Source organism: Excalfactoria chinensis, chromosome 1, assembly GCF_039878825.1.
Source record: "Excalfactoria chinensis isolate bCotChi1 chromosome 1, bCotChi1.hap2, whole genome shotgun sequence".
NCBI lineage: Eukaryota > Metazoa > Chordata > Aves > Galliformes > Phasianidae > Excalfactoria > Excalfactoria chinensis.
The window spans coordinates 167,420,629-167,433,101 of record NC_092825.1 but is presented as its reverse complement, the minus strand read 5'-3'; the positions used below and the strand labels follow the sequence as shown (position 1 = coordinate 167,433,101).

At 46.7% G+C, this 12,473-nt stretch overlaps 1 protein-coding gene across 4 annotated transcripts; it reads right to left on the bottom strand.

Moving 5' to 3' along the window:
- Nucleotides 1-1,644: 1,644 nt before the first annotated feature.
- Nucleotides 1,645-12,180, bottom strand: EEF1AKMT1 (EEF1A lysine methyltransferase 1). 4 transcript variants are annotated; one of them, XM_072326562.1, is made up of 6 exons: nucleotides 10,168-10,399; nucleotides 9,324-9,429; nucleotides 5,942-6,095; nucleotides 5,143-5,225; nucleotides 3,899-4,179; nucleotides 1,645-2,443 (listed from the first exon to the last, which is right to left on the bottom strand). In XM_072326562.1, the coding sequence occupies exons 3-6, from the start codon at nucleotides 6,089-6,091 to the stop codon at nucleotides 2,295-2,297; spliced, it is 663 nt and encodes a 220-aa protein (XP_072182663.1). In that variant the 5' UTR covers nucleotides 6,092-6,095; nucleotides 9,324-9,429; nucleotides 10,168-10,399; the 3' UTR covers nucleotides 1,645-2,294. The 4 variants fall into 4 exon arrangements, with proteins under 4 accessions (XP_072182663.1, XP_072182665.1, XP_072182662.1 ...); XM_072326564.1 differs by lacking the exon at nucleotides 10,168-10,399 and adding an exon at nucleotides 9,737-9,902; XM_072326561.1 differs by lacking the exons at nucleotides 9,324-9,429; nucleotides 10,168-10,399 and adding an exon at nucleotides 12,069-12,180.
- Nucleotides 12,181-12,473: the final 293 nt, after the last annotated feature.

Genomic DNA, 12,473 nt, shown 5'->3' with positions numbered 1-12,473 from the left:
CCTGATAACAGTTAACCCCAGCTGCGAGTCACCTGCGGGCAGGAACTAAGAATTCTGGTATTGCTGGGCTCAACAGCAGGGACAGCACCTGATTGGGCAGGAACTGGCCATGGGTATGCGGTGACTCTTGGATCAGCCCTGCTGAGCTCTTCCTCTACCACAGTCATTGTTCTGACAGTATCCATCAGCTGCTCCGTGACAGAAATCAACAGGAGAGAAAGGAAGAAAAACTGGTGCCATGAATCTCAGGAGCTCTGCAAAGGGGGGGAAACAGCTGGTGAAAAAAGCATGGGAGAAAAGTCTTAGGACGCGAACACTGTTGGAAAGCAGAGAGGAGAGCAAGAGCGGCTTTGGTAGGGTATTTAGGATCCAGTTTTAGCTCCAACTTGGGAAGTACGATTCTCCGAGCACTGTAAAAATATCCCATCTACAATATTTCTGCTCGCTTACTCTACCAGATGTGAAAACCTGCATCCAAACAGCACAAATGCACAGAAGGATGAGCGCAACCTCTGTGTTATTAGAGTTCTCGCCTCAGAAGCATAACTCAGCTCCTCCCTTTCATAAAACAGATTTTCTAATCCTTTTGCTTAGGCGCTTCATTTTGTAGATGCAGCTTTTCTGTTAGCTTCCTACACAAATCCAGTATCTCATATGCTATACAAAGATAAGTACTTATATTTTGTTTGGTACATTTATAGCTGATAAAAACTTTTGAGTGCCTCAGAACTCATGAACCAGCTTTCACCCAAGAACACATCAGCAGCATAGGCAGGATGTTAGAGAAAACTGGCTCTAAAAGTGTCCTGTTATCAACAGCCCCATCTGTCCCAAAGTCTTTTTGTTAATGCATCATCTATTTTGACAGGAATTGCTTGAAGTAGAGACAAACCCTTTTATATAAAATGTGATATTTGCCTGTTAGAAACAGTAGGAGTTTATCAGCCGTTATACCTCATCGGCCTTTTAAGATCCAACAATCCCAACATGTCTGTCTGTGGAACAGGAGACTGAGATAAAAATCAGTATTCAGAAGAAAAAAAAAAGGCCTGTTCTTGGAACCATAAACTTGATGTATCTGTAAATTATCTTTAACTTGATATTGAAATCAATGAAAATGCAGATGCTGTATTTAATCAGATCCGTAGTGATTCAAGATTTAGTGCACATGTGCAAGTCAGGTCACTACACAAGCAATATTTCCTAGCCAGCAATAGGAGTAATTCAAAGGGAGAACCCACGGACACAGCCTGAAGCACTAATTAGACAACTAGGCTGATGTGCTGCATTGTTATTAGTTACTGCATATTCTAGGCTGATTTTACCTGACTTATAGGATCCTTAATGAAAGTAAAGCTCTGTCTACGGAGGGAATCTTTATTGTGATTTTCTCAGGGAGACGTGGGGTTTATACCAACATTTAGAGACAAGCTTGGCTAGTGAATACGTAAGTCTGGTTGGGTATTTCTTTGTTAGTTTCTAAAGTTCACCAGTTTATGTTGCTCACGTTTGTTCTGAATTGCAAAATAAATGCACTGTTCTGCTGCACAGAGATGTTTAACACGACTTTTTTCAAGCACGACACACATATACAAGTTTACACGGTGGGAACTGATGACAAAACAGATCTCGTGTTCTACAAAGTCTGGCTTTTTGACAAACCTTTATTAAAGATAAAACAACCACTCCTTTGTTTTTTTTTAAGCCACTCTGGTGGCAATAATAGATACAGGTCTTATCTTAGTTGGCAAATCTTTATTATAAAAAGCAACTGGAGAGACCCACGCAGAAGGAGATGTGTTTTCTCTTTAGTTATTCTTTATAAAAATATCGGCCTGCTGGATAATGAATCTGAACACATCGTGTGCAGAACAGCTCTCCAAGGTGAGAGCAATATTCACGCTCTCTACTGTCAGCTACCAAGTCATCAGTTCTGACACAGCTGACGGTTCTGATGTCTGTGAGGCAGACAGCTACATGTGTTAGAGGCCAACCAGCTAAAATCACTTGAGAGGTCACTGAAAAATACTCTGATGGTAAAAACTACTGGTTGGAATAGAGCTCTAACAAAGAAGCTCCCATTATGCACAACCTGCACCGTTTATGTCCCCATTTATCTAACAAGTAAAGTAAGCAACACTTGCAAATGCTCACACGTTCAAAAGAGAAACACTGTCATCCTGTGTTGATTAATTCTAGCCCAGAAAGTACTGCTTGGAGTGGAGCATTGTGGAGTCACTGAGAAAAAAATACAAAGTAACTTGACTGCAAAAGTTAGGGATCTTCTGAGGAAGTTACAGATCTTCTCCCACTAATGAGTCCAGCCCAGAAGCGTAGTTCACATAACATCGAAATTCATTAGCTAAATTTCGAGAGTGTTTTGGAATGAACTTGCACATCTTCACGCCAAGATGCTTTGCTGCCGGTTCCTCCATGATTGCACCTGCAGCAAAAGATGGTAGTTGGTGAGAAAACAACGATAGAAGAACGTTTGGACTTTCTATGAGCTCCTCCCAGTTGCCTGCCCCTTTTTTTCTTTAGGGGACAGACTTAAAGCAGCTGCACTGTCACTTTGTTAACTGTCTCTTCAGCAAAAGAAGATCTGAGCTATTTAAGCATGGAAGAAGAGCTAGTTAAGAATGGAAGAACATCCTCAGAGTTTGTTAAAAGGCAGAGGGCTGAGATGGGTGCCCCTTTCACAGAGAAGAGAAATGTAAACTCCGTCTTACTGCTACGTGGCACAGAAATTTCATGGTGGGGAGCATGGGAAATGCAAACAGATTACATATACTTTTTGATTTAAGTAAACCACAGTGTGATATTTATGGCTCCAAGCTGAGGAATCGTTTCCTTGAGGAGTATTTGTCAAATGGTGTAAACTGAGGGCCCACTCGTCCATTCTAGGGGGGGGGGGGGGGGGCGGGGAAATCTCAGAGCTATTTTTATGCATGACTGTCTTTTACAATTAAACAAAGAAGGAGGCTTGCTACGTCCACATGTTATTTTCATTTTTCCCTATTTTGCCTACTTGGTTGACTGCCCAGAATTGTATGTACAGAGGGTTTCTGTCCTTTGGTTTTTGTTTTGCAGAAGTTTCTTGAATGCCTTCAGATGTCGTACTGTAAGGTTACAGCTTTGAGAACCACCATAACTGAGGCAGATGCTCGTAGCTTCTTAAAGCTATCGAGTGCATCTTCATAAAGAAGGCCCTGCAAATGCGATCAGTACGTCTCCTGGTTTCACTGCTGTAACCACCAATTTTTTAACTCTTCCTGCTGCATTTCAATGCCTAAGAAACAATTATTTGAACCAATGGTGGAATTCTCCAGCACTTGTTCACACTGCAATTGCTGTATTTACCAGCAAGGAGCAGGTGATATGGAAAAGAAAAAAGTTGTCTTTATTTCATTCTTCTTTTGAAGACATAGCTGAAACCATCCCACTTCACCAAGCAAAGGCCAAGCTAACCTGCCTTCTAGTCAGTTCACCTCAGGTTTTGCTAAATTCAGCAGCTGCAGACACGCATTCAGCAGTAAGTCACACCTCTGTCTGTCACAGCCAGAATTTCAGTCATCACAATTCACAGAACGCCTCTTTTACAAGAAAAAAATACTTTGGAACTTTGCAGGGTGATGTTACCAGTTCTTCCGTTACTTTGTAAAACTCATAATGCAGTAAGAAAAAGGCAGATTGTAACTATTGAAATACACATCTTCAACGAGAAACAAACACAGAACTAAGGCATACCAGTACGAACTTATCCTCTTCTGGACATACATTCTTCCTAGAATTACATGAATTAGTATTGCTGAGTTGGGATTTTCTCACTCAAGTACGCGTGCTTTGAGACAGAAGAAGAGCAGCTTACCAGTGAGCTACATGTTTCTATTAATGATACCTGTGCAAAGCAGAATCTTTCCTTTTGTCAAGTATTTGATGGTCTGTGCAGTCTTTTGAAGACACTCCTCGGACAGATAAGGTGGATCTGCTACTACAATGTCAAAACTGTGCGGCAGGAGATGTTCAGGTAAGTTCAAAGGGTTGTTGTAATCATAGAAGATAAATTCTTCTCCATACACAGAAAACCTTCTGTCATACTCCAGGATACACACGGAACAATCCGTGCCATCCTGCTCTCTCAGCTTCTGGTACACACTCGGTGCACTGACACAGGCTATCCTGAAAAAGGACACGTAAAATATTAAAAGGCTGATTTCAAAAGGCAACAAAAATCATGACAACAAAGACAATTCCATAGGTTCTCAGGGCTGCTGTGGGAAAACATCTTAAACATTCGCCCCGGGGAACATACATAACTAGGGTGAAAAGCTTATTTCACAGCAGCAATTAAATATATCTGAGAACTCAATTTCCAAATGAAAATCCTTGCAGAACTAAGAGGGAAAAGTTTTCCCATCTGTTCTGCAGAAGTGTATGAAAATAGAAAAAAGAATAAGAAGCCATTAATGTGCTCTGGAGCTCGTTGTATTTCTCAGGGTGGGGGGGGAAGATGAAAGAAGATCCATAGTAAATTTCTGTTACTGGCACGGGTTGCCCAGAGAGGCAGTGGATGCCCCAACCCTGGAGACACTCAAGGTCAGGCTGGATGGGGCTCTGAGCACCTGATGGAGCTGTAGGTGTCCCTGCTCATGGCAGGGGGTTGGATCAGATGGCCTTTATGGGTCCCTCCCAACTCTATGGATTCTATGATTCTGTACGGCAGAGCCTGCAACACTCACTGCAATTCAGAACAAATTCACTGGGAACCACTGATTAAGTAATGGCAAGGTATTTCTGCAACACCTCCACCAAAGAGAGATGAGGTACAAAAAGTAATGAATTACACTGCATGCTCTCAGCATAAATGGGAAAAACCAACACTTCTTATCTCAGAGTGGTCAGGCACTGGAATGGCTGCCCAGGGAGGTGGTGGAGTCGCCATCCCTGGCAGTGTACAAGAGGCAGAATAAGGGGCTATGAGATATGGTTTAGTGGCTTGTGGTAGCAAAGGTGACGGGAGAAGGGTGGTCTGGATGATCTTGAAGGTCCTTTCCAACCTTGTGATTCTATGATTCTGTGATTCATGGAACAATTACTGAAAAGACACATTAAACCTACAAGGTAATAGCTATTAAGTCCTACCTGCCACCTTTTCCTGCTGCCACAATCGCTTCATTAGCCAGGCACGATGCAGTCTCATCACTGTACCAAAACTGGCTCAGTTGCTGAGAAAAATAATGCACAATTATAAGCAACATCGTATCTTGTGACTGTGTTATGCACTATTATGTTGAGAGCCCTGTCTGAAGAAAACCCAAATCCACTGCAGTGTCTTGGCTCACGAACTACAAGGGTGACATTTTCTGGAGAAGCTTTTTACTTCTGAAAACCAAGGACAAACAGCAGGCAGCTCACACTGTGTGTTTGCTAAAGCACTTACCTATGGCAGCAGTAGAACCAATCATTGGCAGGGTTGGTTCAAACCCAGCATGCTGAAGTGCAAAATAAACACATGCTTAAATCGAGTTACTTCAGTGGAAAAGGGAAAAAAACAAAACAAAAAACCAACAACCAAACATGAAAAATGACAATATAGAAGGAAATAAAGGATAAAAGAACTAAATGAGATCAGAAAGAGTAAAAAAAGCAAACTCAGAGACAAAAGTCAGCTCAGAAAGAACATTCCTTCTTGTTACACTTTGTTGTCTCAAACCCAGGGAAGAACCTTCACTACCCTCACACACCAGGCTGGAGTTCAGTCTCCAGAGGGCACAGATGATTCTGTTGGGAACTTTATTCCCTTTCTTCACGTAATTTACCTGGCTTAATTTTAAAGCGGCCACCCTAGGAACATCTCGAGTGTTCATCTTCTTATCACCTACCCACAAAAGAAAGCTTGGTGAAACCAATGTGCCTCATTTGCTGCAGGTTAGTTTCTTACCCAGTCTTCTTCTATTGAGCCAACAGAATATTGATTAAACCCCTGGGAGGTCTTCATGCCCTCTCTCTGCTGCTGTTCCAAATAGAACTCCTGGAGGGCAGCCAACGTATGGGATGAAAGCTGGGGAACGTCATCATCATCATCATCCATTTTCCTAGACATTGCCCAGAGGGAAAAAAATGTATTAACCCTTTTCAATGGTGGAAGCTTTTAATAACAGCCTGCTTTCCTGAGGAAAAAAACCACAACATTCCTGACACCACGGGCTCAGTCTGACAGCTGACTGGGAAAACCTCCTGCAGGGCACAGCACGCTCCCTCTGCTTGGCAGCTTTAAACCAGTCAGAGGCAGAATGGAAAGAGCGCGTCTCCAGAGAGAACACAGGAGCTGTTTCCTTTCTGCACAGCACAGAAGTAGCTTGTACTTTTATAGGGATGTTGTCACGACACCTTGTACAGCCTGCATCCAAACACCACTTTCATATCAGCTTGCGGAAAAAACCCCAAAAGCTTTAATGGATTTTGCAAATTCTTTGGAATATTTACCCTTCCCTCCTAGACACAGTGATGGCTGCCAATCATTTCTTGCCATGCTGTAAAGTCACAGTTTTGACTGTAAATGAATAAACCAGTGTTAGAGGATCACCTGGCTTCACCTCCCACACTGCAACAAGACTCCTCTGTACGCTACAAACCTGAAGCAGCAGAGACGCTCAAGGGGATGCTTTGTGTGCCCAAGGACACAGACAGAGCTCATGTCAGAAGGACGAGGTACAAACAGCCAAGCAGAGCCTCTGCTGGATGTTTGTTAGCCGGGTGCCACCACCACGCTGCTCACCACAGGCAGGAGCTGAGCATTGCTGCCTTCTGTCCTTCCCAGCAGGGGCACCATCACCTCGTGGAGCAAGGGTGGAAAACAGAAATGAATTGGGCCTGTGAAACTTGATCTTATTATCTTAAGAAATACATTTCCTCTGCGCTCATTCCACAAACTCATACACACGCAATGATGTCAAATGAGCTCCAAGCAGGTCTGCCCCCCTCCTTTGGGCAGAAGCCGTGCGTGCTGGAGGTCCTGCAGCAACATGTGCCACCTGAACCACAGCTAACTTCCAAGGTGAAGCATGCTTCACCTCAACTAGAGCTGCTTAACATTTCTTCCACCCTTGGAACTGCACTGCAGTGCTCGCAACCTTCCTGCTTTGCTCTTTCCTCCGTGCTGTGCGCTCCTGCAGAGCTTTCAGGACATCTCCTAAAACTCAGTTTCTCACTGCCTGCTGAAATACTCCACAGCTCAACACTGCACTACAGCAACTGCTGTGCTGCTCTGGTGGCACAGGGCACAGCAATGCAGGGTGCTGCGACATGGAGCCCATCGCCTGCCCCGTGCAGGGGGAAATGCTGGATCCAGGCCACCTGGTAACAACAGAATGGTCCATTCTGTTCCTGCTTCTTGACACCGCACACTGCTAACACCATCATGGCCCCTGTACAAGAGCATTTTTTGTTGGGACAGATGTTACAAATTACTTTTCATCTCATACCTTCTCTTTAATTAAGCGTGTCACACACGCAGAAATCTGTTCTTGTTATCCCTAAGGCAAGCACACATCTATGCTCTGATGCTAAGAAGTCAAAAGAGATGAAAACTTGCAGTTCTTAAGTCAAAAGCTGAAATGTTGACTTTACGCTCAATGAGTCCATCCGGGCCTTTGCAAAGACCAAATCTATGCACAGGAAATGAAATCCCCACCGACAGAAGCTAAGATCCCTTGTTCTGGTGGAAGGGCGGGCATGCAAGTAGAGGCATCTTTTTTCTGCACATGTCATTTTAGCTCCTTGTAGCAATCTTCCTTTCGGTTTTCATAGTAAGGCTTCAGGAATCGAGCAGCAATTGACTGTGAGGCTGCAAGGAAAGATAACTCGGAACACACGGCAGAAGTATCACGAGGTCCATCTATTCAGAACACTTCCAAAACTCAAAACACTTTTCTGAATCATAGTAATCACAGAATCATAGCATGGCCTGGGTTGAAAAGGACCACAATGATCACCTGGTTTCAACCCCCCCCGCTATGTGCAGGTCACCAACTACCAGACCAGGCTGCACAGAGCCACATCCAGCCTGGATGAACTAACATACATTGTCTACATTGACTGACTGAAGTCATCAGTATGAAGACATTTTTATGCACATGAACTACATTATAAAACTATTACAGTTAGTGAGTTTATGAGAACAAGACTTGTAAATTCCTTTGGCTTCAAGTGAGCAGGAGGTGCTACTACTTGAGACCTTCCACAGCCCTCCCACACACCGCTGCCTTCAAGTACAAAAACAGCCCTGAAAGTTGAGCAAGGATGGGACAAAGCAGAGGAAACCCATCAACAAGAATACAAAGTTTAAAGCTAGCAATGTGTCAAGTGTGATTTACTGTTATGTGAATGGCCTCCAAAGGGGCAGCTCGACCCACTGAATGAGCAGAGGGAGTGAACCAACGCCACACACTACAGCCTAGCTACTCACAGTACAGCTGGCAGGGCAGGGGGAGGTGCCTGCAGAGCCCTGTCCACGCACAGCTGAGCTCCTGCCTGTTGCTCAGCTGTTCAGGTGGATGTGTCTGTGTGGGAGCTCTTCTAAACAAAAATAACACAACGCAAAAGCAGCACAGAAGATTCCACTGCCTCGTTTACAAAGCAACTTAGTGCTGGTTTCCAGCTCGTATGTATGAAAACTCTAATTTTACACAGCCAAGCCCTGAAACTGAGACAAACTAAAGTCAGAAGGAACATTGTGGAAAAATTAACTCACTCAAAAATTCCTAAGGGCTTTCATAGACTTTCTGTGCCCCAGTACGTTTGGTCCATCCATAGTTAGGAACATACAGACATCTGGAAACCAGCACTGTGAGATACAGCACAGCTCCTGTGCACAGACGTGCCTGTGCTCCTACAGCAGAAGCTTGGGAACTCGCACTCACCCAGTTAGGTCAGGCACATGGGGGCTGCGTGTCTGCATCACTGCTTACCCCATAACTACAGAAGATGCAGCCAGATCCTTCCAGTGCCACAGCACTACTCAGGAGGGTTGTGCAGGAGGCAGCACAAGGTGGGACACGTATTAACGAAGCTACCTCAAAAATTCCTTTAAAGCAGGCAGATGCTCCTCCAGAACTTTCACCTCCAGACCACACCACAGCTGACTGGCTACCACTTCTCTGACAGAGGAGAGTTCAACCCAACTCATGGCTACAGGTCAGGCTTCCCTATCCATCTGTGTAACATATATCTATATTCTGTATAATATATACCATAAGGAATACTGTATGATGCATGCACAAACAGAGGGACACGCTGCTGCTCTGCCAGTTTCCAGTACTCACCCCTTTATGGTACCCTGAACGTCGTTGCAATAAATGTCCCTTAACTAGAGGGACTACTGGAAGGCCGAAGAATATTAATGCAACTGGGAACTGGTGCTGTTAACCTCTGTGAGGGGAGGAAGGATGCTGTTAGCAAAGCAACCTCTTACCAAGAATATAAAACATGCACGTGCAACTTCAACAAAGACTGTTCTACCTCAGCATAGATCTAAGACCAGTATGCAACTGCGTAAAACATAGCAGTATTTTTCCCAAGCCACCCGTGTTAGCATTTGAGGCACAGAGGCTGTTATAAATGAGGTATGAAACATGTGCCAAGAAAATCTGGGCAGCAATACAGCATCAGGAGAGTTGGCTGGAGGTGAACAAGTCTCCATTGGGGGACAGAAGTTACTCCAAAGCTGGACACGTGCCTTGCTACCTGAAAAGCAAGGGGCTCTGTTCATGCTGCAGCTGCTGAATGCAAGGATCCAAGGCGCAGGTCTCCACCAGCAGCATGCAGCCAAGCAGGCACACAGAGCAGCAGGCTTCTCTGAGCGGTCCTGTTCCAAATAGAAAGCACCCTGACACAGAAAGGGCCTCTCCTTTGAAAAGAAACATTCAGATCTTTAAATCTGAAAAGCAATTTAGTGAAAGCTCAGCTTTTGCTCAAGGATCTGACAAGTTACCTGAGCACTGCCAAAAGTATTTCATAGGGTCTTCCCAACGTGAACTCCCCAACCATCTGGGATGCCATCCCCATGCACCGTCAGCCAGCTGCAAGCTTTTGGGGCCAGGTAGCATTAAGCAGCCACTGATGGGGATCCTCAGTGGGGGGGACATAAGAAAAGAAGGCCTGACAAACCTGCATACAAAATGGAACTGGTTTTCTAGTGTTTCTTAGGAAGGAAGGAGGGAGAAGAAGGTGATGTGAAACTGGGGCAGCCACAGGCCAAGAACAGCTCCATTTTGGGATCTCTGGAGAACTTTAATTACCATCCACAGCAAGAGGTTCAAAGGAGAAGCTCTGCTAGTTCAGATAAGGATTGATGCTGGCAGTTCTTGAAGTATCTTGAAGACAGCCAGAAGCAGCTGTCCTGGAAAGAGTGAGACTACAGCAAGTAAGCAGCAGTGACACTTCCCCACTCTGCCTCCTTCTGGTCTATAAACTTTCCCCATGAAGGGCTTTTCTGGCTTAAGTGCTTTATTCTGTGAATGCAGTTCTCTAAAAGACCCTTTCCCAGTATTCCTTAAATACACATAAAGTGATTTATAATGTCCCACAGCAGTAAGTTCCATGTTATGAAACACCACCTCTTCTTGCAGTGAACATGGCTACCAGATCCAGTAGGCGCAGGCACTTCTCGCATGGGAAGGAACTGATGTGTGACCCTCCGTCCATCTCTCAGACCATCCCACCACTCCACAGCTGTGTGTGGGCTGCTCCCCCTGCAGCCCCTGATTCCTGCCCCTTAGCAGAGCCACCCTGTATTCATTAACCCTCATTCATGGATTCTCACACACCCACCTGTGATGGGGGAACTGCAGCTGTACGCTGCACTTCAGATAAAGGTGACCACTCATCTATATTGTGGTTTCAGGATGTTCTCTGCTGCATTCCCTCTCTTTCCCTTAAAAATTCCAACATTTCCTGGCTGGTATGTTTGTCATGGAATCATAGAATCACTTAAGTTGGAAAAGACCTTAAAGAACATCGAGTCCAACCACAACCCAGCCATAGTCCCCTAACTAACAACCCTCTGCTAAATCATGTCCCTGAGCACCACATCCAAACGGTTCTTAAACACATCCAGGGTGGTGACTCAACCACCTCCCTGGGCAGCCTATTCCAGTGCTTAACTACCCTTTCTGTAAAGAAGTGTTTCCTGACATCCAACCTAAATTTCCCCTGGTGCAACTTGAGGCCATTTCCCCTCGTCCTGTCACCTGTTACCAGTGAGAAGAGACCAGGCTCGCTCTCACTGTAATTACCTTTCAGTTACTGGAATAGAGCAATAATGTCTCCCCTCAGTCTCCATTTCCCCAGACTAAACAGCTCCAGCTCCCTCAGCCTTTCCTCATAGGGCACACTCTCCAAGCCCTTCACACTTCTCTGAACTTGCTCCAGCACCTCCCTGTCCTTTCTGTGCTGAGGTGCCCAAAACTGGACACAGTACTCGAGGTGAGGCCTCACCAATGCTGAGTACAGGGGCAGGATGACTTCCCTAGTCCTGCTCACCACACCATTCCTGATACAAGCCAGGATGCCATTGGCCCTCTTGGCCACCCGGGCACACTGCTGGCTCATATTCAGCCGACCGTCCATCAGCACACCAAGGTCCCTTTCCATCAGGCAGCTTTTCAGCCACACCGCCCCAAGCCTGTAGTGTTGCTTGGGGTTGTGACCAAAAATCCGTGCAGAGCCGTGTTCCAGACCCAGGTTCTCAGGCTGCAGCGGGGCGGGCGGCCTGCACAGCGCGGCCAGGCACGACTGCCGTCTGTGAGAAGCGCAGGGAACCGCTCCACACGTACAACCCGCGTCCTGCACCGCCCGCCCCCTCCTCACCCCCCATTAACGTGCCCAACGCGGGCAGCTGCCCCCACGCGGCCCCAAAGCCTCGCAGCACCCCCCCGGCCCGCACAGGCCCCTCGGGGCCGCGGGACGACCGCCGGCTCAGTCCCGGTTCCCCACCCGCTCTCAGGGCAGGAAGGAGGCGGGCGGGCACCACGGCGGGCCGCACCACCCGCCTCCCGCTCCGCACTCACCGGCCCACGGATCCCTCCGCGCACCCGGACCGCCCCGCCGCAGCGCCGCGCGCGCCCCCTTCCAGGCTCGGCTGGCGGAGGGCGGTGCCTGGCGGTGTCCCGGCCCACCCTGTCTGAGGGCAGCCCCGTGTCCCGCCCCGCGGGCGGGCTGTGCTCTTTGGCGGCCCGGTGTGCTGAGGGGAGGTGAGGATTTCAGCCGGCCGACGGACTGATCGGACAGCGGACGTGCTCCAGGAGGCTTTAAAACAGCCTCACCTTGACTAAACGACTTACGATGTTTCTCATAAAGCTGCATGTCTCGAGAGCTGGATGTGCCCAGCAGGCACTGCTGAAGAGATGCAGCGTTGTGCTGAGTGCCGGAGGGATTCAGTGCCCGGCCACTGCGGGAGCCAACGGCATCGCAGT

What these genes read in the sequence shown, in the direction of transcription:
- EEF1AKMT1 (XM_072326560.1), bottom strand. Translation starts at nt 6,103, where the DNA reads ATGTCTAGGAAAATGGATGATGATGATGATGACGTTCCCCAGCTTTCA. An exon ending in GCTCAATAGAAGAAGACTGG is followed by an intron (nt 5,226 to 5,941) that starts GTAAGAAACTAA and finishes TATTTTTCTCAG; the next exon opens with CAACTGAGCCAGTTTTGGTA. An exon ending in GCAGCAGGAAAAGGTGGCAG is followed by an intron (nt 4,180 to 5,142) that starts GTAGGACTTAAT and finishes GTCCTTTTTCAG; the next exon opens with GATAGCCTGTGTCAGTGCAC.